Source organism: Myripristis murdjan, chromosome 17, assembly GCF_902150065.1.
Source record: "Myripristis murdjan chromosome 17, fMyrMur1.1, whole genome shotgun sequence".
NCBI lineage: Eukaryota > Metazoa > Chordata > Actinopteri > Holocentriformes > Holocentridae > Myripristis > Myripristis murdjan.
In genome coordinates, this window is record NC_043996.1 from 35,345,026 (window position 1) to 35,372,525 (window position 27,500).

The 27,500-nt window shown below is 48.4% G+C and overlaps 3 protein-coding genes, 1 long non-coding RNA gene and 1 other non-coding gene across 13 annotated transcripts in view; 1 reads left to right on the top strand and 4 right to left on the bottom strand.

Moving 5' to 3' along the window:
- The window catches only part of ttc19 (tetratricopeptide repeat domain 19), an 8,838-nt gene extending 7,073 nt beyond the window's left edge, over nucleotides 1-1,765 (bottom strand). The window contains exons 1-2 of one of the 2 annotated variants that reach the window (XM_030074149.1): nucleotides 1,517-1,765; nucleotides 569-660 (exon numbers count right to left, since the gene is read on the bottom strand). In XM_030074149.1, the coding sequence (XP_029930009.1) occupies nucleotides 569-660; nucleotides 1,517-1,709 (285 nt within the window). In that variant the 5' untranslated portion in view covers nucleotides 1,710-1,765. Of the gene's footprint in view, nucleotides 1-568; nucleotides 664-1,516 lie in introns of both variants that reach the window. The other variant, XM_030074148.1, reaches the window with a different exon arrangement.
- A 3,435-nt stretch (nucleotides 1,766-5,200) lies between these two features.
- Nucleotides 5,201-13,808, bottom strand: LOC115374945 (zinc finger protein 664-like). Of its 2 annotated transcripts, XM_030074135.1 has the most exons (4): nucleotides 13,617-13,808; nucleotides 10,802-10,949; nucleotides 10,541-10,678; nucleotides 5,201-7,519 (listed from the first exon to the last, which is right to left on the bottom strand). In XM_030074135.1, the coding sequence occupies exons 1-4, from the start codon at nucleotides 13,638-13,640 to the stop codon at nucleotides 6,177-6,179; spliced, it is 1,653 nt and encodes a 550-aa protein (XP_029929995.1). In that variant the 5' UTR covers nucleotides 13,641-13,808; the 3' UTR covers nucleotides 5,201-6,176. The 2 variants fall into 2 exon arrangements, with proteins under 2 accessions (XP_029929995.1, XP_029929996.1); XM_030074136.1 differs by lacking the exon at nucleotides 10,541-10,678 and having other exon boundaries at nucleotides 13,617-13,802.
- A 1,561-nt stretch (nucleotides 13,809-15,369) lies between these two features.
- LOC115374966 (uncharacterized) lies at nucleotides 15,370-19,940 on the bottom strand. 5 transcript variants are annotated; one of them, XR_003929680.1, is made up of 6 exons: nucleotides 19,842-19,940; nucleotides 19,389-19,527; nucleotides 18,964-19,000; nucleotides 18,494-18,595; nucleotides 17,023-17,539; nucleotides 15,370-16,054 (listed from the first exon to the last, which is right to left on the bottom strand). It is a non-coding gene; the product is annotated as an uncharacterized LOC115374966 (long non-coding RNA). The 5 variants fall into 5 exon arrangements; XR_003929678.1 differs by lacking the exon at nucleotides 18,964-19,000 and having other exon boundaries at nucleotides 15,372-16,054; XR_003929681.1 differs by lacking the exons at nucleotides 19,389-19,527; nucleotides 19,842-19,940 and having other exon boundaries at nucleotides 15,371-16,054; nucleotides 17,023-17,092; nucleotides 17,345-17,539; nucleotides 18,494-19,374.
- LOC115375925 (small nucleolar RNA SNORD89) lies at nucleotides 16,490-16,600 on the bottom strand. Its single transcript, XR_003929757.1, has one exon. It is a non-coding gene; the product is annotated as a small nucleolar RNA SNORD89 (small nucleolar RNA).
- Nucleotides 19,941-22,358: 2,418 nt separating the features above from the next.
- Nucleotides 22,359-27,500, top strand: part of LOC115374940 (dynein heavy chain 17, axonemal-like) — an 8,097-nt gene continuing 2,955 nt past the window's right edge. For 2 of the 3 annotated variants that reach the window (XM_030074121.1, XM_030074120.1), the window contains exons 1-10: nucleotides 22,359-22,490; nucleotides 22,683-22,875; nucleotides 23,052-23,151; nucleotides 23,223-23,308; nucleotides 23,398-23,523; nucleotides 23,621-23,791; nucleotides 24,237-24,320; nucleotides 24,783-24,950; nucleotides 26,298-26,414; nucleotides 27,355-27,500. The exon at nucleotides 27,355-27,500 is cut by the window's right edge and continues 96 nt beyond it. In XM_030074121.1, coding sequence (XP_029929981.1) covers nucleotides 22,372-22,490; nucleotides 22,683-22,875; nucleotides 23,052-23,151; nucleotides 23,223-23,308; nucleotides 23,398-23,523; nucleotides 23,621-23,791; nucleotides 24,237-24,320; nucleotides 24,783-24,950; nucleotides 26,298-26,414; nucleotides 27,355-27,500 — 1,310 coding nt within the window. In that variant the 5' untranslated portion in view covers nucleotides 22,359-22,371. The remainder of the gene's footprint in view (nucleotides 22,491-22,682; nucleotides 22,876-23,051; nucleotides 23,152-23,222; nucleotides 23,309-23,397; nucleotides 23,524-23,620; nucleotides 23,792-24,236; nucleotides 24,321-24,782; nucleotides 24,951-26,297; nucleotides 26,415-27,354) is intronic. The other variant, XM_030074122.1, reaches the window with a different exon arrangement.

Here is a 27,500-nt window from a genome sequence, read left to right on the forward strand (position 1 = left end):
TTTTGGTTTGTGCTCATTGTGGAAGGGTCCAGGTGTCATAACGTGTCAAATCAACTCAAACATTATGATCAATTAATCAATAATCACTGCTCCATGTTTCTGTGTGGTGGATTAGCCCTTTAACACCTGAGACAGTTCACTGGATTTCTTTCAGAAACATGAAAACAAAAAGGTCATCAGAAAATTAACAAAAAAGGTAGCACAGAATGCAAGTAAAGTCAAGAAATGTAAAAAAAAAAAAAAAAAATGCCAAAAAGTAAAAAATGCCATTAAAAATTCCAGAAAATTAGCACACATTACAAAACAAACAAACTAACAAACAAACAAAATAAATAAGAAAAATAGATTTGTAATGATTCACACGAGAGCAAAAGCATCTCACATTCAGCAGGAACTTCAAAAATCAAAACAAAAAATATTAAAAATTATAACAAAAATTATGACACAAATTGTGTGTAGAATGGGTTTCCTTTCTTTACTAATACCACTACTGCTCCTGGTACTACTGTAGTACTACTGGTACTGCAGTAGTACTGCAGTAGTACAATAGCAGCACTGTGACTGGTACCTTTGCTTTCTTCAGCAGGAGGATCATGGCGTCTTCTTTCTTCTGGCCTTCATCTCGCTCGTCTTCCTCAGTCCTGCTGAACAGAGAGAAGGCTGCACACACACACACACACACACACACACACACGCACACACGCACACACGCACACACGCACACACACACACACACACACACACACACACACACACACACAGAGGATAAGGCGTAGGAGGTCAGAGTGAAAATGAAAGATGGATGAGCTCAAAAACTTTTCCTCCGTTCAGTTTTGTTTCATCCTCGTTAATCTCCCACCTGACCAGCTGACTGGCTCTGCACTGTTTGTTTGTTTGTTTATTGATTGATTGATTGATTGATTTATGCTCTTGCTGTTAACTGCTCAAACAAACCAAGTATCTGTAAGTTCATGTATGCCAATCAGGTTTTTGTATCCTTAAAGGGAAACGGGAGCGACACAGAGGAGTGTGTTTTTACAGCAGGGAGCAGCGAGCCACCAGCTCCATTCATTTCAATGGGATAGATTAGATTAGATTAGATTAGATTAGATTAGATTAGAGAAAACTTTATTGATCCCTTTGGGCTGGTTCCCTCAGGGAAACTGTGGATCCAGCAGCATCACAGTACCATTAAAGGAAGACAGCACACGAGAAAAAATAAAAATAATAAAAGACAGCACAGAACAGAACACAGAGGAGCCCGAGGCCGAGCTGACGGGGCTCCAGGTGAGTCCAGGTGAGTCCAGGTGAGTCCAGGTGAGTCCAGGGGAAAACGTCCTCCTCATCTTCCTCAGTCCTCCACACTGACGCTCTGCCGCCGCCGCACCCAGCAGCAGCTCCTCACGGTTCGATACGTGTATGACGTCACGCCGCACAGTGGCGTGTGTGCGCCCAGGAGCGAGGCAGCACACACCTGACAGGTGGAGTGGACGGAGCCTGGTGTGAGGTGACCTACCTGCCGCCGCCCACAGCGCCGCGCGGCTCTCTGCGCCGCTCGAGCTCCTGCCGCCGCTTCCCGCCTGCGGCTGTGACGTCAGACTCCCGCGGCTTTGCCCGCCGGTGACGAAGCTCCGTCTGCTCCCTGACGTCACACACCTGAAGAGACGCGCGCGGCTGAGCAGAGCGCGGACCACACAGGAGCCCGCCATCTTTAAATGTTTACGAAACGTGGAGCGGAAGTGATGTGGTGCGCACCGACGTCAAGTGTTCTCTTCAAAATAAAAGCAGCAGGAAGTAAAAGAACCTGTGACTTTTAAAGCCCCCATGACATGACCTCACATGAGCTCTACTTCCGGTCAGACAGAGCATCTTAAACAGTGACGTCACCATTCTGCACCAGTGGCTGTAAATAAAAATGTCAACCAATAAAACCCTCACAAATCTTTAGACATCCTCTCTCATAAACCCGCTCCTTCAAAATAAAAGTGTTTTTCCTCCCAGACTGAGATCCTGTTGGTTTGAACTTGTGTGATCTTTCCCTGCACCAAACTTCCTGTTCCAACAGGAAGTACATCGAATCAACAAAGTAAGAGTCCATGTGTGTATATGTATATGTATGTATGTATACATATATATACGTATATATATATATATATATATATATATATATATATATATATATATATATATATATATATATTCTGAATTTCACTAAAACTGTCACCAGCTGTCATCAATGTAGACAATTTTTAAATTCTATATCCATTTTATATTAATGAAATCCATTTTTCCCCAATGTTTAATTTGAATTTGATATGTTTATTTTATATTTCATACTCCTGTTTCTTTGGACAGTATGTTGAGCACATGTCTGAAATATTTGTACATTTGAATGTTTCAATAAAGATTAAAAAAAAAAAAAAAAACAGCTCCATTCTGCTCAGTGTGATGTCATCATTAAAGGGGCGCTGTTGTCCAGGAAGAAATGGAGCTGAGATTTCACAATAAAATGAAAACACAGGGAAGTAGAGTGTGAAGTTTTTCACTGTTTATTGTTAAGTGTGTGTGTGTATGTGTGTGTGCATCTCATGTCAGTGTGACTCCAGCAGCTCCAACAAACCGTTTATCAATAAAGATTTAACAGCCCAGAGTCAAAATGTGAGTCTGTGGTTGAAGCAGCCGCCTCATAATGTTCTGCTCAACACTCACAAACCACACAGCTGATGATCGGCTGTGGAAAGCAAAACGTTTCCCCGCTTAGGGACTATTTTCCCTGGAGGAGGAGGAGGAGGAGGAGGAGGAGGAGGAGGGAGCGCTTCAGTGTGAAAAAGTCCTGAAAAGCCAACAGTGCTGCTGCTTTTAGGAAAACTCATGTGGAGGACTTTATTGGGCTGATGGAAAACTGGAGTGAAGAAAGTGTGAAGGCTCTGAAAGTTCATGTTCATATCGTAGTGGAATGAATGGAGGAAAGGGAGGAGGAGTGATGTGGCAGCTCTGAGATCAGAGGAACCTTCTGGAACCTGCAGAGGAGCTGGAGCTTTAAACTCATGAAGCGCTTCATTTAGTTCTGCATGTGCACAGACAGTTTGTGTACGGACTGAATGCACTTTCATTTCTCCATGTCGACAAACTGCAGCTGAAAGTGGAGGAGCTGCACTGAAGTTTGTTGGTTTGGCGTCACAGCAGAGAAGGCCACGTGGCTGCAGGACAAATAAAAACAGCCCAAGCGTCGCAGAGTGTGTTTCCTGGTCGTGTTGTTGCCGCGGCGACGGGCCTGTCAGCTGATCGCCACCCAGCCCGTCTTCATTTCAGCTTCACCTTTTGAAACCTCCACTAACTCACCTGATCTCCTTCTGACACACGGGGAAACAGGTGATCAGCTCATGTCCAAAAATAATAATCAAAATGGAAGTCCTTAAAAACAAAATAGATAAAAATTAAAGAAAATTATCAGGAAATTAGCAAAACACTAAAAATTAAACTACATAAAATTTTTGAAAACCCCCGTCTTTCTAATAGAAATGATATAGATTTTTGTGCCAAAAACAGGAAACAGGTGACGAGCAAATCAACAACAAATGATCCCAAAACCAGAAAACGTCCTGAGGAAGTGGCCTGCAGCGCTCCTGATTTGGTTTTGTTTTGTTTTTGTCGTTCACATGTTAGCAGTGTGAAGCCACCCCCTGACGCCGGGACGCCGCCGCCTCATGTCCTTTCAGTCACAGCCCGAGCTAACTCACTCGATTTCTCTCAAAGACAAAAATCCAGAACAAAAATAACAACAAAAACAACAATAAAATTACCGGTCGGTTTGCAAAAAGACAGAAAAAGAAAATGAACAAAAAAGAATTTTAAAATGCCAAGAAAACAACATTTATAAACGAAGTTTAACGGTCAGATCAGCGACGCCTCCCACCGACACTTTCAGCGTTTTGGTCCCGACTCTTATCACAAATACAGAAAAAAGTCATGAAATTCACATGAAACAAAAAACTAAATGCTCGAGTTAAACACACACACACACACACACACACACGCTCCTGTGTGTGTGTGTGTGTGTGTGTGCAGAGCAGCAGCAGCAGTTTGTTGCTACAAATGCAAGAGCCAATCAGCTTCCAAACATCTACATGATGTTCAAACCTTCAGGGAACAGGAAGTGGCAGGTGCAAAAAGGAAGCAGGAAGGAAAGAGCAGGTGGAAACAGGAAGTTGCCAGATGGAAACTGGCAGGTGGAAACAGGAAGTGGGCAGATGGAAACAGGAAGTTGGCAGATGGAAACAGGAAGTGCCCCACAGCCCAGTTTTCATGTGGACCGAAAGTTGAAACGGAGAGAAAAAGCTGTTTGAAACAAGCTGCCCTGGTGTGGTCGCCGCCGCACGGGGACCTGCAGTTAAATCAAAAAGGGAGATTCTGCGGCGGGGGGGCGGAGCTCCGGGCCCTCGGCTTGTCCAGGTGAGTGTTAGTGTGCAGGTAAACAGGAAACGGAAATGTTAAGTAACAGAGCTCCAGCCTCACGCAGCCGAAAAGCTGCACGAAGCTCACTGTTCCTGCATGCAACAACCAATCAGAGCAGAGCTGGACATGACATCACTCTGTTGTGTGACATCACTCCGTCCACCAGCCCCAGCTCTGCCAGGGGCGGGGCTACACTCCGAGAAAAAAATTTCAGAGAGTTTCAGCAAAATGTTTTTTCTTGTATTTTTTTCCTCTCTCCCCCCCCCCCCCCCCCCCCCTCCCCTGATGCTCTGAGGTAAATCATAGAGGCGTACCCTCGCTGGTTCCTGGTGACAGTGACAGTACACACTACAACCTGTAATAAACAAACAAACACATGAACAAACCTGGAGCTCTCTGATCTCATTGGCTGTTGCACGTAGTTTTGATTTTATTTGCAGTATTTAGTGTAAGAGTTCAGCTGTTTAGTTTGATCATGACGGCAGCAGCGTGTGGAAAAGTCTCCTGTGTGACGTCCGCCTCATCACTTCATTACAGAAGGAAAACGTCTGTTTGGTCTCATGAGGACCAGCTCCGTCCCTCTGGACAGGAACACACTTTTTGGTTCAATATCAGTATCATCATCATCATCATCATCATCACCACCATCAAAACCAGCGACCCTCTGGGTTCTTTCAGTCTTGAGTCGGCAGGTTGGAGTGTGTGGACTGGGCAGGACGAGATGTTCCTGCTGGGAGCCTCAGACCTGCCATGCTCTGCTCTTCCAAACAGGAACAAACTAAAATATTCTTACTGCAAAGGTTTTTTTTTTTTACTTTTATTCCTCACGTCAGAGAAAACAAAACGCCCTGCCAGAGCTTCATTCACTCAGCATACTTTGACTTTGACAGGTTCCCACTCTGTCAGATGTGAAACTTCCAAGACTTTTCCATGACCAAGATGTGAAATTTCCATGTCTTCTATAAATTAAATGGTACGCTTCTTTCCCTCAACCAAAATTCAGATTTAAAAGTCTTTGTTAAAGCTTATTATTAATCTGTTTAATTCTACGGGGAAGTGAACCGAAAACGGAAAAGTCAGACATGTGCCATCTGCGGACGACAGCCCCAAGTTTGGCTTGAGGGTAGTGCCAGAGGAAAGGTCATGGGGTCACCAAAATCAAAAGGGTTCTTCCTCATTAGCATCAGGAACAGATTCAACTTTAGCTGATCTCCAGTCATGGTGAATCATCTCTGACACAACGGTTTTAGGGAGATAATAGATTTTACATTTGTTGAGTAGTTACTGATTTTTTTTTTTTAAAAAAAAGATAGTTCATGACTTGCCCCAGCAATTTATTAAATTCTGCTAAAGTCTGAAATAAATCATCAGATCTTCTAGGACCCATGGGTTTCAAGGAAATTGGGTTTTTGGCAAGTAACTAGTTAACAATTTTTTTTTTTTTTAAATTGACAAAACAAATCTTAATTTTGATCTGGATCTTGACTGAATTCTTGATTCTGAAACTGATTTTTTTCTGAATTCCATGACTTTCCACAAGTCCCAGGACATGTGGAAACCCTGCAAGTGAGATAAAAAAAACAACTCAAAACACATTTTTTGTCCAGTCGGTGAGAGAAGCTCTTCCGGTCTGGTTTGTGTTTTGTTTGGAGAAGAAGCGAGGCTGTGGCTCCCAGCAGGAAGTTCTCACCCATTCCAGGGATTTCCCTGCCATTTCCCGCTCACTTGGCGGGCTGGTGGTCTGAGAACCTCTTCAGGTGGTACCTCAGCACGCCTTTGGTCTTGAAGGTCTTGCCGCAGCCACAGACGTGCGGCCGCTCGCCCGTGTGGTTGAGCTGGTGGATCCGCAGCAGCGAGCTGGTGAGGAAGAACTCGCCGCAGGTGAAGCAGTAGTGGCTCTTCTCTCCTGTGTGTTTGGCTCTTTGGTGACTCAGCAGCGAGCCTGAGGTGATGAAGCTCCGCCCACAGTCGCGGCAGCTGAACGGGCGCTCTCCGGTGTGGATCCTCTCGTGGGCCCTCCAGGAGTTGTGGTAGGAGAAGGTCTTCTCACAGTAGGAGCAGTTGTACAGCTTTTCCTTGGTGTGGCTCAGCCGGTGGACCTTCAGGTAGTGGGCGATGGTGAAGCTCTTGCCGCAGTCATCGCAGGTGAATGGCTTCTTGCCCACGTGGAACAGCGTAATGTGCGAGCGCAGGTGGGACGACTGGGTGAACCTTTTGCCACAGGTGACGCAGAGGAAGGGGCGCTCGCCAGTGTGGGTGACCATGTGCGCTTTGAGGTGTGGTGACTGGGTGAACCTCTTGCCGCACTCCTGGCACTTGTAGGGCTTGAGGCCGGTGTGCGTGCGGTTGTGCAGCTTCAGGCCCTGCAGGCTGGAGAAGCACTTGCCACACTCGTCACAGCTGTAGGCCTTCTCGTCGTCGTGGGTCTTCTGGTGGCAGCGCAAGCCACTCAGCAGCTTGAAGGCCTTGTCGCACATGGGACACTTGTGTGGCTTTCTGCTGGAGTGCGTGGCCTGGTGCAGCTTCAGGCTCTGAGGGTTGGCAAAGGATTTCTTGCACTTGGAGCAGGGCAGCAGCTTCTGCTTCCTGTGCGAGTTGCGGTGGAAGTTGAAGCCCTGGTAGGACACAAACATCTTGTCACAGACTTTGCAGTGGTAGCACTTCTCGCCTTTGTGGTTCTGCAGGTGCTCGGCAAGCTCGTCCTGCCCACTGAATCCATCCCCGCAGAACCAGCACTTGAAGGGTTTGGTTCCAGAGTGCGTGCGGTGATGCGTCTTCCAGTCACGCTTCAGGGCGAAGGTCTTGTCGCAGTACGAGCAGCGGTACGGCTGCGTCCTGTCGTGGATCTGCTGGTGGATGACGAGGCTGAGCAGCGTCGGGTACGTCTTGCCGCACTGCCAGCACTCGTTGGGTTTCTGGCCCTCGTGCACGCGGCGGTGCGCCTCCAGGTGCGACAACTTGTAGAAACCTTTCTTACACTCGCGGCAGTACATCATCTTCCTGCCTGTCGTTGCTGCCACACGCCGCTTCTCTTTCTTGATAGCGAGGAGATGAGGGTGATCGTCTGCATGGAGGTCAGAGGTCACAGGTCAGTGTGATGATGTGTTCATGTGCAGCGGGAAAAAACAAAGAAACAGAACAACATGATGGTTACAAACAAAACTAGTAGTTACAAACAAGGCAGGAAGGAACTTTAACAAAACTTCTTTTAAAAAGAGAAAAAAATTACAAAAATACACTAAATTTTAATGTATTCCAAAGCAATTTATTTAGTAGGTAAGTAAGTTTATTTATAAGGTACATTTACACATAGCTCAAGCTGACTAAAGTGCGGTACAGAGGACATGTAAATACGAAGTTAGAAGTGAACAATAAATAAATAAATCAATAAAACAACAAAGGACACATACACAGTTATAGACATGACAACAAATAAAAAAGTTAGTGGGCCAAGAAGGCCACTGAATAAAAATGTGTCTTAAGCCTCGATTTAAAAGACAGAGATGGAGGGAGCCCTGCTCATGTCTGCTGGCAGCTGGTCCCACAGTCGAGGTGCAGCGCCTGCAGAGGCTCCTTCAGCTGTCAGTTTTAGTCGTGACCACATGACATACAACAGTGATTTGTTGTCAGATCTAAGAGGCCTAGAAGCTGAATGCCAATGAATTAGGTCTGTGATATGAGGTGGGACCTGACCATTCAGAGCCTTGAATGCAATCAAAAAGATTTTAAATTGAATCCTAAAATGGACAGGAGAGAGGCGAGGACTGGGTTGATGTGCTCATATTTTTTGATACCAGTCAACATCCTGGCAGCTGCATGCTGGACCATCTGCAGGCGAGACAGTGAAGACTGGGGGAGGCCAAAGTAAAGGGAACTGCAGTAATCCAGCTGTGATGTGACAAATGCATTGATAACTTTTTCCATATAATGGAAGTAGAGAGTTACTGCTGTACCCTTAATACTGTACTGTGGATCATGACATCATGATCCACAGTACTGAAGGCAATAAGATCTAGTAATGCTAAGATGGCGTTTTCCCCTAACGTCAACAGCAGGTCATGTGTCAGCTTTAATCAGAGCTGTTTCAGCGCTGAGGGCTCTGAGCTCCAACTCAAAGATCATGGATCTTGTTGGCATTCAGGAACGGTCAATGGTTTTAATGTCAGAGTTATCTGAACTGTAGATTAACTGTAGATTAAGTGGCTTCACATGCAAACAGATGTAGGAACTGTTCACTGTGTGTGTTGATGCTGTCGTGAAGCAGCGGGCCGCCACAGTGACCACAATTCAATCTGTGCTGTTCCAAACTTGTCCTGCCTCCCTCCACTGCAGGACAACTACACATCTGCTGTAGTCACTGTGGACTCACATCGTACAAAAGTAAAACGTGTATTTGGTCCTCAGAGGCATAAAGCAGATCTTCTGTCTTCTTCGGGACAGTCAGCTGATTGTTGCTGCTTCGTGACTCCGACAGAAACAGTCGCCGTTAAAAGTCGCTGGTTCCTTGTTTGCAGTGGATTTGATAACAGCTGCAGGCTAACGTTAGTTAACATTAGCTATGTTAGCTAACCTACATGTTTGTATGTGAAACCACCTAACCTACAGTTACAATAAATTGCTTTGGAATACAATAAATTTTGATGCATTTCTGTATCTTTTTGCTCTTTTAACAGGAAGTTTTGTGTTATTTACTCCAGCCTCATGTAAAGGCCGGATTATGGTTCTGCGTTCAGCGGAGCGTACGGAGGTTGTGCGAAGCTTATGGGGGGTGTGCGACCGCCGCAGAGCCTTGCCGCGCACCTCCGAAAAATTGTAACTACGCAGACCCCACGCAGCCCCCAACGCAGGCCCCCCACTGACAACAAGAGCTGTGATTGGTCCGCCGAATTACACCATTTCCGGCATTTCGCCCCTCCGGCGTCACGTCCTGTTGTTGTGCCGGCAGCGTCGTTTTTAAAAGAGCTGCTGCTGTGATCACATCTCGACTCATCGGCTGGTTTCAAATTGTTTGGAAAGTTTGGATCCTGCTGGATCTGGATCTGCTGCTCCTTTTAAAAATGGCGCTGCCGGCACAACAACAGGAAGAGCAGCGACCAGACGCCACAGGGTCTGTAGGTCTGCAGAAAAAAAAAAAAACGCACCTCATAGCGTTGTGGCGGAGAATTGCTTAGCGTTTAACGCAGAGGGATGTTGGACACACACGGCCTGCGTGAGAACTGCGTGCACGTTGCGACGAGTCTCCGCAGAACCCTAATCCAGCCTTCACCTTCCACATAATAACAACAACCATACAACAATAAGTTATCAGAGCAGTGCTCGTATCTACGACGGCGTATCAGGCCTGCTGGAGGGGAAAACAGTTGAGGAGCTAAAGGGGTGGGGGGGTATACTGAGAGAAAAACTCAGATTTCTTAATTAAGTTTTTTTCTGTTTTTAACTTCAGAAATCTGCGTGAAGAGTGAATGCACAATCAAATACTCAGTTTTGGATTATACAGTGAAGTATATTAAAGTTCATTAGCAAGTTTGCAAAAGCCTTATTTTAAAGAGTTACTTTACATGGTGGACACAATATCACCTCATTTATCTGAGCGCAAAGAGTTTATGTTTTAAGTTTGAATGCTTTACATCACACAGCCTCTGCTGTCTGTGACAAGTTATTAAATGAGGGAGCGCTCTGGGTGATCTCCATACGTCTTTTGCAATCAGCAATACCAATCTGCTGATTCTGGGCTCAGATCAGCAGGATCTCCTTGTTCCTGAATCCCATGTCAGAGGAGAATCTGCTGAGGGGACCAGCTGCAGGCCTGAGACACGGCCAGCAGGGGGCAGCACAGGTGGAGGCTTGGATACAGAGGAGGAGAAATTAGGTTTCACAGGTTTTTTTCTCATAAATGTAGCACTTCAATCTCAGAGAATGTCTATGCTTTTTCCTTGGCTCTGACACGCCGTCGTATGCACTGGAATCAGACTGGAACTGAACAAAAGAGGATCAGTGCGTTTACAATCTGACTAGTGTTCTAACTGGATGGAGCTGTGTGATTTCAGGTGATAACAGAAGCACCTGGTCGCCACCTGCTGCCCACCTGTCTGTCTGTCTGTCTGTCTGTCTGTCTGTCTCTGCTGAGCTTGCACATGTGATGAAACTCCATTTTGTTGTTTTGTCATTCCTGCTCTGGACACCATCGCCAAAAGAGTTCCCAGGTCCAGTTTACACCTGCGGGCTGAGTGAACAGGAAGCTGCTATTTACCACGCTGACCTGAGGACCTGAACGCACCACAAAGCAGTGCGGTCGATAAACCTGACCGAGCAGAACTGTTTGCCTTAGAGCTGTCAGGCGTCTTACCGAGAGACAGGAAGTCCTGCCCCCCCAGCCACTCCCGGCAGTCGGTCAGGTTGACGGACAGCTGCTTGAGGACGGGGAACCACTGGATCTCCACCTCACAGTCCGGCTCCGTTTTGATTTGAACGCTGTTGAGCTCTGCAGGTGAGTCCTGTGACACACAAACACAAAATCAGAAACAGACACTTGAACCTCATCAGCTGTGGCGACACACCTGGACTGGGCTGTTTTACAGAAACAGTACAGAAATATGAAACCAGACGAGCTAAGGAACCCGTCGTTACCAATCGTGTCACGCCGGACCGTCAGCAAGGCGGCTAAATACACTCCTGATCAAAATCTTAAGACCAGTTGAAAAATGTCAAGAATTTACATTTTGCACTGTTGGATCTTAAGAAGGTTCTAAGTAGAGCTTCAAAATGCAAAACGAAGAAATGGGAGTGAGACAAAAAAATTTATTGCAAACAACCATTAAACTGAAATAGGCTGTTCAATTTTTTTTTGTCTCACTCCCATTTCTTCTTTTTGCATTTTGAAGCTCTACTTAGAACCTTCTTAAGATCCAACAGTGCAAAATGTAAATTCTTGCAATTTCTCAACTGGTTTTAAGATTTTGATCAGGAGTGTATCTCTGCCAAGTTCAGCTCAATGTTGTTGAGGGAAAATCTGTCATGTGTCCCTTGACCTCTGACCTCCAGCTGTGTGAATGAAAATGGGTTCTCTCCCCTTTGCAGACACGCCCACCTTCTGCTAATCCCATGCAGTTTGGGCCCCAAAGCCTGCAGTCCACATGTGTTCTTGTGGCCTGTTGTAAAATGGTGTGTGTGTGCAGACTGGGGCCTAAACAGTCTTGGAGCTGCATCAGTTGCTTTGACTGGAAAGCTGAGACTCTTGTGGATTCAATGAGCCACATTTGATTCCTGTGTGATGATGTTGGCCCCCATAGCAGCCATTTCACTGCAGCCAGAGACTTTTGTCCAACTGGACGTCGCTGTGTAAAATGACCTCTAGTGACCTCTAGGAGAATCACAGCCTCATCAGACTTTACAGACACAAACTAGAGAGCGAGGCCGTTCAGAGGAGCTCTGCTGCTCCAGCTGGACTGACAGTGAGGGCCAGTTTCTGACACATTTACACAACACAACACCTCAACATCCAGTCACTGAAAAAAACTAAATCTTACAGAAATCTGCAAATACCAAAAGTTTTTGACACTAAATCAAAGCATTTTTCTGTGGTGTTCCTCAGGGTCTTGGTGTCCTCATGTGGGATTTTGGAGGATTTTTGAACAATTTAATTAATTTTCCAGGGGTCAAAAATGTTTAAAGTTTGCTGCTCCGGTTGCAGGGGGGAGGCAGGCTGCTCTGGGTGTGAAGGAGGCAGCCTGCTCCGGGTGCAGGGGGGAGGCAGCCTGCTCCGGGTGCAGGGGGGAGGCAGCCTGCTCCGGGTGTGAAGGAGGCAGCCTGCTCCAGGTGCAGGGGGGAGGCAGCCTGCTCCGGGTGCAGGGGGGAGGCAGCCTGCTCCGGGTGTGGGGGGGAGGCAGCCTGCTCCGGGTGTGGGGGGGAGGCAGCCTGCTCCGGGTGCAGGGGGGAGGCAGCCTGCTCCGGGTGAGAGGGAGGCAGCCTGCTCCGGGTGCAGGGGGGAGGCAGCCTGCTCCGGGTGCAGGGGGGAGGCAGGCTGCTCCGGGTGTGGGGGAGGCAGGCTGCTCCGGGTGAGAGGGAGGCAGCCTGCTCCGGGTGCAGGGGGGAGGCAGGCTGCTCCGGGTGTGGGGAGGCAGCCTGCTCCGGGTGCAGGGGGAGGCAGGCTGCTCCGGGTGTGAAGGAGGCAGGCTGCTCCGGGTGCAGGGGGAGGCAGGCTGCTCCGGGTGCAGGGGGGAGGCAGGCTGCTCCGGGTGTGAAGGAGGCAGGCTGCTCCGGGTGCAGGGGGAGGCAGGCTGCTCCGGGTGTGAAGGAGGCAGGCTGCTCCGGGTGCAGGGGGGAGGCAGGCTGCTCCGGGTGTGAAGGAGGCAGGCTGCTCCGGGTGCAGGGGGAGGCAGCCTGCTCCGGGTGCAGGGGGGAGGCAGGCTGCTCCGGGTGCAGGGGGGAGGCAGGCTGCTCCGGGTGTGGGGGAGGCAGCCTGCTCCGGGTGCAGGGGGGAGGCAGCCTGCTCCGGGTGTGGGGGGGAGGCAGCCTGCTCCGGGTGCAGAGGAGAACCTAGGCTAGCATGAGAGCTACACAGCCCAGCTCAGCAGGGAAAGTCCCACCAAACTCCATTCAAAAGAGGCCGGTTTGCTGCTCCTCTGGCCTGCAGGACAGAGCCCCCCGTGGCCTGCAGGACAGAGCCCCCCGTGGCCTGCAGGACAGAGCTCAGCGTGGCCTGCAGGACAGAGCCCCCCGTGGCCTGCAGGACAGAGCCCCCCGTGGCCTGCAGGACAGAGCCCCCCGTGGCCTGCCGGGGAGCCGCTGTTCCTCTGCTCACACACACTCCACTAACCAGACTTATTACCCACAGAGTGAAGCGGCTCTGACGGCTTCACGTGTTTTTCCCACGGACTTCTTTCCGGTTTCCCACCGACAGCAGAGGGAACCAAGCACAACTTTACATTCAATTCTAGCTGACCTGCAAGCGGAGCTCAGAGGAGAAACAGACGCCGAAACGACCACGGAGCCAAGTGGCCTGAGCCCAGCCTGTGCGGGACTCTCTATCAGGAGTGTGGGGTGTGGACGGGAGGCCGGCGGCTCTCTGGCGGCTCTGTGAGTGGAGTCTGGTGGGAGCTGCCTGCGCAGTGCGGCCGGCGCGCCCCCGGCTGCGGGAGCCGCTCAGGCGGAGGTTTGTTTACCGGAGGAGCGGTGGGAGCTTCCATCCTGCTGCGGCGCTCTGCTCCGCGGGGTCCGGCGGGGAAACGGCTTCTGCTCTGCAGGTTAGCTTCTGCAACTTCTACCTGCACAAAAAGCTTTGATGCACTTCCGGGTCACAGGTTAACCTCCCAAAGAAGGGACGTCCAAAGATCGTCTCTTCAGACGTGACCACATCTCCAACAGTGAGGCAGCTACGGAGCGCCGCAGGGGTCATGAGAGCAGAGCCGCGAGGAGGCCGCAAGTTAAATCCAGTTTGAAGACCCACTTCCTTCTCCTGCTTTCAGCTCGTGGTGTTTATTTTGTCAAGTCCAGTCGTCCTGGGTCTCTGACCTCCTCTGAATCCGCTGATGGTTCATTTCCTCTTAACGAAATGTCTTGTTTTGATGCTTGATTTGACCTCCCTCTCTTTTCAATGTGTTTTCCAGTTTAGTCTTTTCTCCTGTGTATTACTCCTTTAGTCTTGTATGTTTGTATTGTGAATCCCTGAGTGTACAGCACGTGACTCCTGTTGTTTGTAACTTGACTCTCAGGTTCATAATCTGAACCTGTGATTTACCAATCCATGGTTTACAGATTAGTAATCAGAGTACGGGCTAAAAGACAGAGGGAAAAGAAAAAACATGGAGAAAAACATCCAATATTTTAAGAGTAAAATCATATATTCCTCATTTTGCTGAGGACCCTGCTTTGAAAACCACTGTTGTAGGATATGATAGGATACAGAACATATATAGGATATATACACCTTTGTGTAAAGTGCTCTAAATGCTGTCATACATGTGTGTTGTAGGTTGTAGGGGTGTGTGTGTGTATGTGTGTGTGTGTGTGTGTGTGTGTCAGGTTCTCTCACTGCTGGCAAAACAGAATGTGCCTTTATTATGAATTAAAAAAAAAAAAAAAACACAGGTGCTGCTCACAAGCAACAGGAAAGATTAAAGTTCAAGCTAGAAAATATATCCATGATCCAACATTTTGGTTATTGCACTGTTTCTCACACACACACACACACACACACACACACAGGCCGTGGGTCTTGGAAACCGAGGCAGAGTGAGACCTCTTCCCTCCCTCCTCCTCTCTGGTGCTGTGAACAGACTGGTGATGCATGTTGGGACTATTTTGTGTGGAGTGTTACAGCAGAGGTGATCCGCTGAGCAGGTGTGGATCAGTTCCATCCGAGCAGCGCTCCAGTCGCCTGAGGACGCGTCTGACAGACCAAACTAACTTTGTTTTGGTGGTTTTTATTTTGCTTCCACACCCTCCTGCATAGACATGTACACACACTCACACAGGTCCATAGACACTTGTACTGCATTGATCTCATGTATATTGGCTTTTTTGTTTGACAGATTTTGTTATGTAATCAAATTTTGAGGTGAGATTCTCCATCAGCCCCTAGGAGTTTTCTGTATCTCACCTGCACAATCTATTGCCATTTTAGTTTTGTTCTGATGTTTTTATTGTGCAAATAAATTTAAAGATATATATTTTTTAAAGTTTCTCAAAGTGAAATAAAGTGACTTTACAGAGGAGATCATATTCTACACACATCTAAACACAGACAGGAGGGAAACCGGATCATAACCAGAGTCACCAGGAAGTGACTGGAAGACTAACAGTCTTACACTGGCATAAGAGCATTTCTCTCTGAAAAGTAATCAGATTACTAAGCACCTCTGCTGTGTTGTTTTGAACAAGCCACACTGTTGTGAGAAGCAGCATCTGAAACATTATGCACACTAAAATAATCAGCACAGTGGACTGTTGGACAAAACTTTATTGATCCACAAGTCAAACGTTCATTTACACACAAAAATTAAAGTTATCAAGCCTCTGACACACACACACACACACACACACACACACACACACACACACACACAGGACAGAACTGATGCTGGTCTTCACGGGTCTGTGATGCCGTGTGTGTCTATGTCACATTACCTCCATAGAAATACAACAGGCAGACAGCTGCTGGCTCCTGTCTCACCTGGCAGGTTGAACCTTTTTCAATAACTTTATTAACACGGCTCGTCAGGATCAGCTGACAGCGTCTAATGAGCCAATATTAACTATGGATTAGTTTCTCATCTTGTTTACATAACTTTATTGGCAGCAGATGATGTGACGGAGACCCACCTGACGTCACTGCGGACGTTTCAATAAAGTTATTCAAACAGACTCTTCTGTCAACATCGGTAAACACTACAGCTGTTGCCATGGCAATGAAAACCACCTGGAAATACTGTGCTTTGCCGTGAGCCGGTCCTGTTTCCATGTCTGTTTTACCTGTTTGAGCAGGTAAAGTCACCTGGATCCTTCCGGAGACTCACCACGCTGATCCTGTCCGCCGCGACCCGGCCCACCTGTCCGCCGCGACCCGGCCCACCTGTCCGCCGCGACCTGGCCCACCTGTCCGCTGCGTGAAAAGTAACTAAAATCAATAAATTTGACTTGATTTCCATTTCCATCAATACAACTGATAGCAGTGGTGTTCTTCTGTCACCAACAGGGGGCTCTGGCCCGACCTGTGTCCCTGCCTCACCTGGCCAACAGGCTTGCATCGTCGTTTGTACAGCAGCATCGTCCAATCACAGCATCGGAGATTGGCAATTACTGAATAAAAGCAGGAGCTGAACGGCTGCTGTTTGACCTCTGACCTCAGAGTGATGTCATGAGCAGATGACAAACACAATCTGACTCACCTGAGCAGCAGCAGCCACGATGTGTCACTGCATTTAATCTGCTGCAGCACATGAACCTGATTATTTCATGTGTTGGGCAGCATTCAGCTAGTCTGCCGTTAACGTGGACGGTGAGTCACGGCTGCAGGTCAGCGGGTTTGTGCTGCTGCTCTGGGATCAGCAATGCTTCAGTCTGGTTTTTGTCACTGCGTCCCGCTCTGAGAACGTGCTGCCTGGCGGGGGCGCTGCAATTCGGCCTTTTGTTCACATCATCTCCCAGCAGCAACACACACACCTGCGACCGGCAGCATAGAGCTGGCTGTGGTTCGGAGTGTGTGTGTGGTGTGTGTGTGTGCGTGTGTGTGTTCAGGACTCCAAACAAGGCTGAGGTGGACTGATAGTCAGCACCCAACACATGGGGGAGAAAAAAAAAAACAAAACAAAACAAAAAAAAAAAACACCAAACATTTAATAAGGAGGTGAAGAACAATTTGTTATCAGAAACCAAAAAAACCTAACACTATTTCCCATGATGCTCCACAGGGCGGGTGGCGAGCTCTGCAGGTGAGGTCAGAGCAGCACAACAGCCATGACACTAAGGCCACGCTGAGCCGAGCCAGCAGGCACACACAGCGTCCACGTTAGAGGACAGAACAGGTGGAACAGGTGCATCTGTGTTTCATCTGCTAACATGTCAACTCACCACCATCTGATGTCATGTGATGTCATGAGGGAAGCTCCAATCAGCTCCGGGCCTGCAGGTCCACAGGGTCCTGAGGTAATGAGCAGGAGAGCTCGTTAGAACAACACATTGTTATCATATTGTTATCCAGATATGAACGAGGCAACGATATGGACGATTAACACCGATCGGTCTGTTCTGATCAATAAGACATTGAAGTCGCTGCATTTTCAGCTGTTATTACACTGTTTTTAGTTTTAACTGCTGTCACATCTAAAACGTCAAGTAACCCACAGTCACATCGTATTACTGTCCACATATCGGGCATAAAAATCAGAAATACTTTATTTTTCCGAGGGGAAACTGGGTAATAAATATCCAGGTATGGGACGCCCCGGCGGCTCATCGGTGAAGAGCGTGTCCCGTGTACCGGGGCTCGGTCCTGATGGCAGCGGCTGGGGCTCGGTCCTGATGGCAGCGGCTGGGGCTCGGTCCCTCTCTCTCTCTCCCCTGCCCTTCCTGTCTGTCTCCACTGTCACTGTCAAATAAAGCAGAAATGCCAAAAAAATATCTTTAAATAAATAAATATCCATCCAGGTATGGAACTGTCCATATCGAGCAGCGCTGCACGTTAGGAAACACGAGGATAATTAAAGCAAACTAAGGCCTGGATCAGAAAAACGCTTCGGTGGGTTTTTGTCACGGCTCCTCCCGCTGTGAACTCACTGCTGGGGAGGAGCTTCAGTCGGCCTTTTATTACATCACCTCCAGGCAGGAGACAGACAGACAGACAGGCAGGCAGGCAGACAGACAGACAGACAGACAGGCAGACAGACAGGCAGGAAGGAGACAGACAGACAGACAGACAGACAGGCAGACAGACAGGCAGGAAGGAGACAGACAGGCAGACAGACAGGCAGGCAGGAGACAGACAGACAGGAAGGAGACAGACAGGCAGGAAGGAGACAGACAGACAGGCAGACAGACAGACAGGCAGACAGACAGACAGGCAGCTCCAGTATCCAGCTCATGATTCAGAGCAGGGGTGGGCAATCATGTGCCATGGAGGGCCGAGAGGCTGCAGGTTTTCTTTCCAACCAAAAACTCCACCAGGTGATTTCACTGATTACCTCACCTTCAAGCAGAGGGCAGGGACTAATCAGTGACATCAGCTGGTGTGGTTTTTGGTTGGAAAGAAAACCTGCAGCCTCTCGGCCCTCCATGGCACATGATTGCCCACCCCTGATTCAGAGTGTCAGCTGCAGTTGTCCACTCTGCAGATGTTATTCAGCATCAGGGTCAAAAATCCAAAGACACTTAAATGTTAGAGGTGAGCTGACAGATCACTTCCAGCTGAGGACACAGGTGAAGGCTTTCTGTTGGCCTGTGATTTAGCAAACATCTCAAAGACATGTTTGAGTCACTGACTCGTGTCTTTATGACTGACGGGCTGTGGTTTCACTCAGCAGCTCAGAGTAGACCTGCCTCTCACCTGCTGGCCAGGTGTCGCTCTGCAGAACATCCTCCACACCTTAAGCTCCGCCTCCAGCCTCCCTGTTCTCCTTTTGGCCGAGTCAGCACCATGGTGACACACCTGGATAGACACATTCAGGTGTTATTTCACATGTACACTGGTGTGTGAGGGGGATCCAGCTGTTGACATGTGACATCACTTCCTGTTTCCAAACTTCAGTCCTGTGAGGAAACCATCAGAGCAGGGATCCAAACGTGACCACCAGATGTACATATTCACTTTTATTGATGAATTCTGCATATTGAGATTATTCAGGGATCCAAGGTAATGCTTTTATTTTGAAAAACAAGCCTAGAGCTGTGATATGTTTTATTCAGTCTGGCCTGATGCAGAGAGGTCTCTCATGTTTCTTGGATGTCAGTGCTGTTACACAGAAACATCTGAAATATTCTGCAGAGCAACAAGGTGTGTGAGCCGTGCACCTTTACCTTGTTGTTACACTGATGATGATGCCTGTTTGATATCCTGGTCAAGAAAGAAGCAGAAATCAAATGAGGAAGAACTAACAGGCCTTTATGGGGTGTTCCAGTCCACGGCACCAGTTTACACTCTCAGCATTTAAAACGGCTAATGATCCTGTATTTATTCACACACCTGAAGGCTACCTGCCTGTCAGCCGTCAGGTTCTTCACATACAAACAATATAAACACAACGTGTCAGCTGAGTTTATTGCCATACACTTGCGCTGCATTTAATTTGTGATTTATTTTTATTACTTATATTTCTATATTTTTTTCGTGATAGATTTGTTTTGGCTGAATTTGTCTTTTGCACCGTTTTATGTTTCACTGTCTTAATGCTTTGTTTTGGTAAGAGATGCTTTGTTTAGGACGTGAAATACAGATTACTCACCAAAAACCTGCAGCGTGAAGCCAAAACCACGCGGTGCACCTGGGCTCGGCCTCAGGGGTCAAAGGTCACGTTGTTGTGGAGCCGCGCAGGAAACTCCGTCATCACACGCAGCCTGTGGCCCTCAGCGGCACGGCTGCCTCTGCCCATGAGCAAGGCACCCAACACGCAGGCTCAGAGCTAACCCCGCAGCACACACACACTAACACAGCCTGCTAACTCGCCGCTTCATTATGCTAACTTCATAACGCTAACTCGTTACTGCTAGCTTTAGCTTAGCTTAGCTTTAGCTTTAGCACCGCCGCTGGCTCACAACGACACGCTGCCGCTGCGGTTAGCTAGCGGCTATTAGCTCAATGCTAACCTGTGCAGTTACTCGCCAACAGCTCGTGCCTGCACTCAGGTGGCTTTCCCGCTGCACCAACACGCGGTGGACACTCAGATCACACGGCTCACCTTTAAGGTCTCTGAGCTCTCAGGTCTCCACACCTGTTGATATTCACGTGTTTCATCGCCCTGTCCGCCGCTCCTGCTGCCGCCTCGCCGGCGCCGCCGTCCTCACGCCGACCAATCACATCCCGTCTTTTATGGCCGCTGTGCTGCCTTCAGTGTGCCTCTTAAAGCTCGTAATTCAAAGCTTTATAGTCACTTATGGAATGCAGGAGGCCCCGGGTCAATTCAATGGAGCTTTAATGTCAGTGACGTTGAATAAAATCAAGAGTTCATTTGCAAAAACAGATAAAAGCCATCCTTAAAATGAATACACCCTTTTCACTGATACTGCTTGGAGTACACACACACATATATACACACACACACACAAAGCATGATTTAGGATGATAAACATTATGCCAGGCTAAATTAACATAAAAAATAGAAATAAATATAAAGTAAATTGTGATCAAATTCAAAAAAGTTTGAAAAGGTTTAATAAATTCAAATGGAGATATCTGTTTTTGCAAATGAACTCTTCAAATAATATACACATACAGAAATGTTTATGAAAATATTAGATAATATGAATATTGTCATGATGAAATCCATTTTATTTATTTATTTGTTTGCTTATTGATTGCTTATTATTGTTTGTTTGTTTGTTTTTATGTGTGTCATTGCTCACTGTTTTGTTACCTGTTTGTCCAAAAATGCTTTGGAAATATTGTATATAGTACAGTCATGCCAATAAAGCTTATTGAATTGAATTGAATCGAGAGAAAGCAAGAGAAAACACCTGAAGGCCCCGAGAATTCCTTCGACCTGATGAAGCTGGCAGCGCCGGATGAGAGGGGACCCTGAAGGTAGCACGAGTCTCACTCAACCGTTGGTGAAAAATCATCCGTTAGTGTTTTGAATTTTGAATTTTTGCTTCGGTTTTTTTCAGCAAGCTTTAAGTGTTATCTAAAATTTACTCTTGAATTTCCAAACAACAAACAAACAAAAACACAGCTGGAAACAGGAAAAGTAGATATTAACAGAAAAACAACATGGAGGCCAACGACAAACGACTGGATGTGATAAGAGATTTTACTCTAAAGAGTTTCAGGTTGAACCCGGACAAATGGCAGGCGTTTATCCTGGAAAACTGCAACCGGGCCATCATCGGCAGATTCTTCGACACGCCTGATTTGTCCAGCCTGTTCGTCCAGGTGGACGCGGCGTCAGAGCTGCGGGTGGCTCTGGGTTTGTCTCAGGACCTCGGCGGTAAGGCGATCTGCTTCGCTAAGGGCGCGGCGGGCGTGGTGACCCGGGAAGGTGTGAGGGAGGTGCAGGTGGCCGAGGTGCCTGAAGCCGCCGTGGATGCTGTTGTCACGGTGACCGAGGAGGTAAGGTCAAAGGTTACACAGCAAAACAGTTATAGTATTATCATTCTCTCATAATGTCTAATCTCTATGAAATAGGGCTGGGCGACACAAACAAAATCAAATGTCATGATAACTTTGACTGAATACCTCAATATGGACATTTTGGTGATACTGTAGACAAAACTATTGGTGCTTCCAGAGGATATTTACACACTAGAGATTTTGATGTGAAGTGATGTGGATATGGTGACCGAGCAGGTACAGACAGTCTGTTTAAAGTTCAGTAACTTGCATCCTTCTGATATCACGCAGCTTTTAAAACCAGTAAAGGACGACATGTAAACCATATCACGATATCACGTCAGTGTCAGCTTCATCTGTAGCACATGTAAAACAGCCTCAGGCGACCAGAGTGCTGGACAGGCTCAGCAATACATGGAAAAAAAATACAATATCCAAAATCAGTGTCTAGCCTTACATCATGATCAATATAATATCAATATATTGCCCAGCCCTACCAGCTAGTTTCTAGTTGCTGGTTTCAAATTGATGGTTGCTAGTTTCTAGTTTCTGACTGCTGGTTTCTAGTTGTTGGTTGTTAGTTGCTGGTTGCTGGTTGTTCGTTGCTGGTTGTTAGTTGCTGGTTGTTCGTTGCTGGTTGTTAGTTGCTGGTTGTTAGTTGCTGGTTGTTGGTTGTTGGTTGCTGGTTGTTGGTTGCTGGTTGTTAGTTGTTGGTTGCTGGTTGTTAGTTGCTGGTTGCAGGTTGTCAGTTGCTGGTTGCTGGTTGTTAGTTGCTGGTTGCAGGTTGTCAGTTGCTGGTTGCTGGTTGTTAGTTGCTGGTTGCTGGTTGCTGGTTGTTAGTTGCTGGTTGCTGGTTGTTAGTTGCTGGTTGCAGGTTGCAGGTTGTTAGTTGCTGGTTGCTGGTTGTTAGTTGCTGGTTGCTGGTTGTCAGTTGCTGGTTGTTAGTTGTTGGTTGCAGGTTGTTAGTTGTTGGTTGTTGGTTGCTGGTTGTTAGTTGCTGGTTGCTGGTTGTTAGTTGTTGGTTGTTGGTTGCTGGTTGTTAGTTGCTGGTTGCAGGTTGTTAGTTGTTAGTTGCTGGTTGCAGGTTGTTAGTTGTTAGTTGCTGGTTGCAGGTGGTGTGCCGGCTGCTGCGCAGCATGTGTCCTGCAGAGGTCGCCGAGGACATGTACGAACACATTGACCAGCTGCAGAACAAAGTGCTGGAGGTCAAAGGTCAAGTTCAGGAGCAGACCTTCCTGCCTCCCCCAGGAAGCAGCGCCGTTCTGGAGGACGCCGCCGGCAGGTAACAAACTGCAACTCACACCTTCTGAGTTTACAGTTCTTTATTTATACTGACACAGTTTCAGATTTGAGAACATTTTTAGTTTTTACACATTTTTCATTCATTCTCTTCATCCCTCTCATGTTGTCCTGACCGTCTTGTCACCTCCCTCCGCCCTGTCTCATCTCGTCTCCTCTCCTCTGGTGGACTCAGCGTGGCGTGTGAGGGTGACAGGAAGTGGCTCCATACGTTGGAGTCAGTGGTGATCATGTGGGCAGAGCAGGTGTGTGAGCTGCTGCAGCAGGACTGGGCTCAGGACGTCCAGGACAGACACAAGCTGCTTCCACAGGACGAGTTTGACTTCTGGAAGAAGAGGCTGCTGAACCTGCAGGGTGTCCACACACAGGTACGGCTCACCTGCTGGACCTGCAGGGTGTCCACACACAGGTACGGCTCACCTGCTGGACCTGCGGTGTGTCCACACACAGGTACAGCTCACCTGCTGGATCTGCAGTGTGTCCACACACAGGTACAGCTGGAGGACTGCTCCCGTTTTATTTCCATTTTTAAAATCTTTTCCAGCTGATGAACCCCAAAGCAATCAAATTGTCCTTGATACTGGAGAAGACAGAGAGCATGTACTGGCCGATCCTGAGGAGCACCTGCAGGAACGTGGAGGAAGGTGGGTTCTCTGTCTGTGGAACATGTCACAGCAGTGGAACGCAGAACATTTAGTGTGAACTGTTCCTGCAGGGCTGAGGGAGGCAGAGGACATCGTGCTGCACATGGAGCCTCTGCAGAAGATCCTGCAGGACATCGAGCACATGGACTACAGCCAGGTCTCACACACACACACACACACACACTCACACACACACACACACACACACACACACACACACGGTGTGTGACTGGAGCTGTGTTGCAGGTGAGGGGCAGCATGGTGGCGCTGCTGGACGCTGTGTCTGAGCTGTGGAGCCGCTCTCAGTTCTACTGCCGGCCTCGCAGGATGGTCACCCTGCTGCAGGAGCTCTGCAACAACTTCATCAGCATGGTCTGCTTACTGCACGCTCATCCATCCATCAGTCCATTCAGTCATTCATTCATTCATTCATTCATTCATCCCTGAGACTGACTGCTGCTTGTTGTAGACCAGGAGGTTCCTGCGTGCAGAGGAGCTGCTGCAGGGCCTGACAGGAGAGCCGAGCCAGACTCTGTCCAACATCAGGCTGAGCATCCAGACCCTGCAGGAGCTGCACGTCTCCTACAGCCTCAGCAAGGTGCAGCCACTGGGGGGCAGCACTGAGCTACACAGCCTGCAGGTCAGTGTTGTGTCCAGCGGGGGCAGCACTGAGCTAAACAGCCTGCAGGTCAGTGTTGTGTCCAGCGGGGGCAGCACTGAGCTAAACAGCCTGCAGGTCAGTGTTGTGTCCAGCGGGGGCAGCACTGAGCTAAACAGAGCAGAATCTGTGTGGGTCAGTGGGGCTCAATGCTCTAAACTGATCAGTCCATTTGATCCAGATATTGATCAGTAACTGGACTGTTCCTGTCCATATTTCTGCTGCAGACAGGATTATAAACTGAGATTATAATCCATGGCTGTAAAATGCTGTGAGTGTGAGCAGATTAGCACTGGCATTGAGGCTCTGTGCTGCTGACTGGCTGCAGAACCACAGGAGAACCAATCATGTGCTTCCTAAATGTTCCACAGAGCAGCTGTGGTCCGTCACTCTGATGCTCTGATGTTCATTCAGTTTATTTCTGCAGGATGGAAACACCAGGTGGGACTTCCCCTCTCAGCTGATCTTCTACCAGCTGGACGCCTTCCTGGACCGCCTGCACACCACTGAAGTACACACACACACACACACACACACACACACACACACAGAGAGAGTAATGAGTGAAGCAGCCCTGGGAAGACCAACAGCAGCAGAGTGTGTGTGTGGGTGTGTGTGTGTGTGTGTGTGTGTGTGTGTGTGTGTGTGTGAGTGTGTGTGTGTGTGTGTGTGTGTGTGTGTGTGTGTGTGTGTGTGTGTGTGTGTGTGTGAGTGTGTGTGTGTGTGTGTGTGTGTGTGTGTGTGTGTGTGAGTGTGTGTGTGTGTGTGAGTGTGTGTGTGTGTGAGTGTGTGTGTGTGTGTGTGTGTGTGTGTGTGTGTGATTATTATTTGTAGTTTCTTCTTTTTTTCCCCAAACAGTTTTTGAATTTAAAGGTAAGAAATAAATATAAAACAGTACAATAGTGTTTTCAGATGTGTGTGTGTGTTGTATGGAGAAATGTTTGATCTTGACTCGCGCCTTCCTCGCCAACAGGAAGTGTACTGTGTGTGTGTGGAGCTCTATCAGCTGGAGGGGGTGGAGCTACCAGGCAGTGGAGGCGGAGCCATGACAAACACCTTGTTGTCTGTGTATGATGAGTTCCTGCAGAGTGTTAAAGTCCTGGCTGAGAGCAAATGTGACGCCACCAGCCCACAGGATCAGGTAACAGTGTGTGTGTGTGTGTGTGTGTGTGTGTGTGTGTGTGTGTTTTATTTAACCTTTATTTATAGAGATAATCTCATTGAGACACCTGAGAGAGCTGTCCAAGACAAACACAGCAGCACAGCACTGAGTCATAAGGAAACAGAACTCTAAATATGAAAGTGAATTTGCCGAAAATACCGTATTGATCTGAATATAAGACGATATTTTTTCCATTGAAAATGCCCTGAAAAAAACGCCCTCGTCTTATATTGGGGGTCTAAGCAAATACACATGTATTGTACTTGCATATGTTCCGTGCTTGAATACAGCACACTTCCCCCGCTCTGGCACGGTTGGAAGGGGTGTGCTCCAGCACGGTACGGGTGTTCATGCACGAGCACATGCACGGTCACACACGCAGCGCGAACGTGGATACAACGTAAATCATGCAACTTTCCTCCTGCCTCCGCAAAATCGTTTAATGCGAAGCGCGATTACCGGCGAATGGCCGCGTCGCGCAATCAACCATGTTGTCTGTGTCGCTGTCCATGGTGCTGCTGCAACCGCGTATAAACAAAAGTTGATTTATGATGAAAGGTATATATGGCAGTCTGTGTGCACCGCGCACCTGTCAGATCCAGCAGACCTGACCGGGTGGGCGCGGTGCCGACTGAGGCACCAGCCAGCATCAGGTGGGCCGGCCGGTGTGCGCCGCCACCCGGTTGAATGTAGCAGCCAGCTGACGTGCCGCTCCGGCTGTCAGTTGGACGCTTTCTGAAGTCACCTCCGAAACTGTTAAGGTAAATAAACATCCATTAACCCCTTAACCCTGGCCCTGAGTGCAATGTGAGACGGTGGCGGTCTCAGAAAGAAGAGCTAAAAAAGAGAAGAAGAGCTTTTCGTGGTCCACTAACTGGTCGATTCAACGAGACTGACAGGAGGGTGTGCGATTTTGTGAATGAGAAACGTAGTGAAGGACTGCCCGTTACGAGGGCTGTGATGCAGCAAAAAGCACCTGAAGCTGCCACAGAGCTCAACATCCCCCGCACTGAGTTTACAGCTAGCATGGGCTGCTGTCTCAGAATGTCCATATAAAAAGTATATTTCCAAAAAAGGGTCTTGAAAAAGAGAAAGGGTCGTCTTATATTCAGATCAATACGGTAGATTAAAATACCAAGAACAAGAGCAAAGTCCCAAAGCAGAGCCTCTAGAAGAAGTTGTATGTGCATGTGAATGTGTGTGTGTGTGTGTGTGTGTGTGTGTGTGTGTGTGTGTGCGTGCGTGTGTGTGTGTCTGTGTGTGTGTGTGTGTGTGTGTGTGTGTGTGTGTCTGTGTGTGTGTGTGTGTGTGTGTGTGTGTGTGCAGGGCTTCCTGCAGAGTCTCAGGACGTTCTGGCTGCACGTTAGAAGCTGTGAGATCCAGCTGGGCTCCGTCCTGTGCAGAGCTGTGGACGCCTGCGCCGCCGCCGACACTGCAGTCAAGGTACCAGCTCCCCTGTAGGCCACGCCCCCTACAGGCCACGCCCCCTGCAGGTCACGCCCCCTTTACACCACCCTGGACTGGACTTTGGTGGTCCTTTGCAGCAGAACAGCTTCCACTCTTCTGGGAGGCTTTCTGCCAGATGTTGGAGTGTCTGTGGGAGTTTCTGCCAGATGTTGGAGTGTCTGTGGAAGTTTCTGCCAGATGTTGGAGTGTCGGTGGGAGTTTCTGCCAGATGTTGGAGTGTCGGTGGGAGTTTCTGCCAGATGTTGTAGTGTCTGTGGGAGTTTCTGCCAGATGTTGGAGTGTCGGTGGGAGTTTGTGCCAGATGTTGGAGTGTCTGTGGGAGTTTGTGCCAGATGTTGGAGTGTCTGTGGGAGTTTCTGCCAGATGTTGGAGTGTCTGTGGTAGAGTTCTTATCAGACCTGAAAATGAATACCCTACCCTACCCGGGCCATACTGGGCCAGCCCCAGGCCCTACCCTACCCTACTAATTAGCCGAACTTTAGGCCCGACAGCCCGAATAAAGCCCGGAAAAAAAGAAAGGAGAGGAAAAAAAAAAAAGATCGCCAAATTCACCATTATTTAGCAGCGCCGGTGGCTCAGATTGTAGTAGCAGTGAGAGAACAGACATGACAGTTGGTGAATGACACACCTGAATTCAGTGACTCAGAGGTGTGGCCCAGTGCTTCTGTCTGTACAGTGTATGTTTACGAAAGCCTGCTATTAATATGCATCCTTGAGATCTGACTGTCGTCCCTGTCACACATCACTCTGACAGTCACACCCAGCTCTCCGCTGGCTCCGCCCATGAGACACACCCATAGCAAACAGGTTACATCCTAAATCTATCAGTTTGCCAAACGTGTTTCTTAAATGAATCTCTGCAGCCACAGAGCTGCTCGCCGTGATGTCACACGTGACCAAACTGCGGCTGTTCCAGGTGTTGCAGATGTTTGGCTTCCTTCTGGCCCGGCCGTTGGTCCAGGAGCAGCTGAGGCCGGCGCTGGGCCGCCTGGTGCAGATGCTGAGCGGCGAGCTGGACCGAGCCCAGCTGCTGCTGCAGGATGCCACAGGAAGTGCCGGGAA

Excerpts from the sequence above, each read along its gene's own strand:
- LOC115374945 (XM_030074135.1), bottom strand. The coding sequence starts at position 13,640 with ATGGAAGCTCCCACCGCTCCTCCG. Across the intron at positions 10,950-13,616 it reads AAGCTCCCACCGCTCCTCCG|GACTCACCTGCAGAGCTCAA; the intron begins GTAAACAAACCT and ends TGTGTGTCACAG. Across the intron at positions 10,679-10,801 it reads GCAGGACTTCCTGTCTCTCG|CCCGCAGGTGTAAACTGGAC; the intron begins GTAAGACGCCTG and ends CTGTTCACTCAG.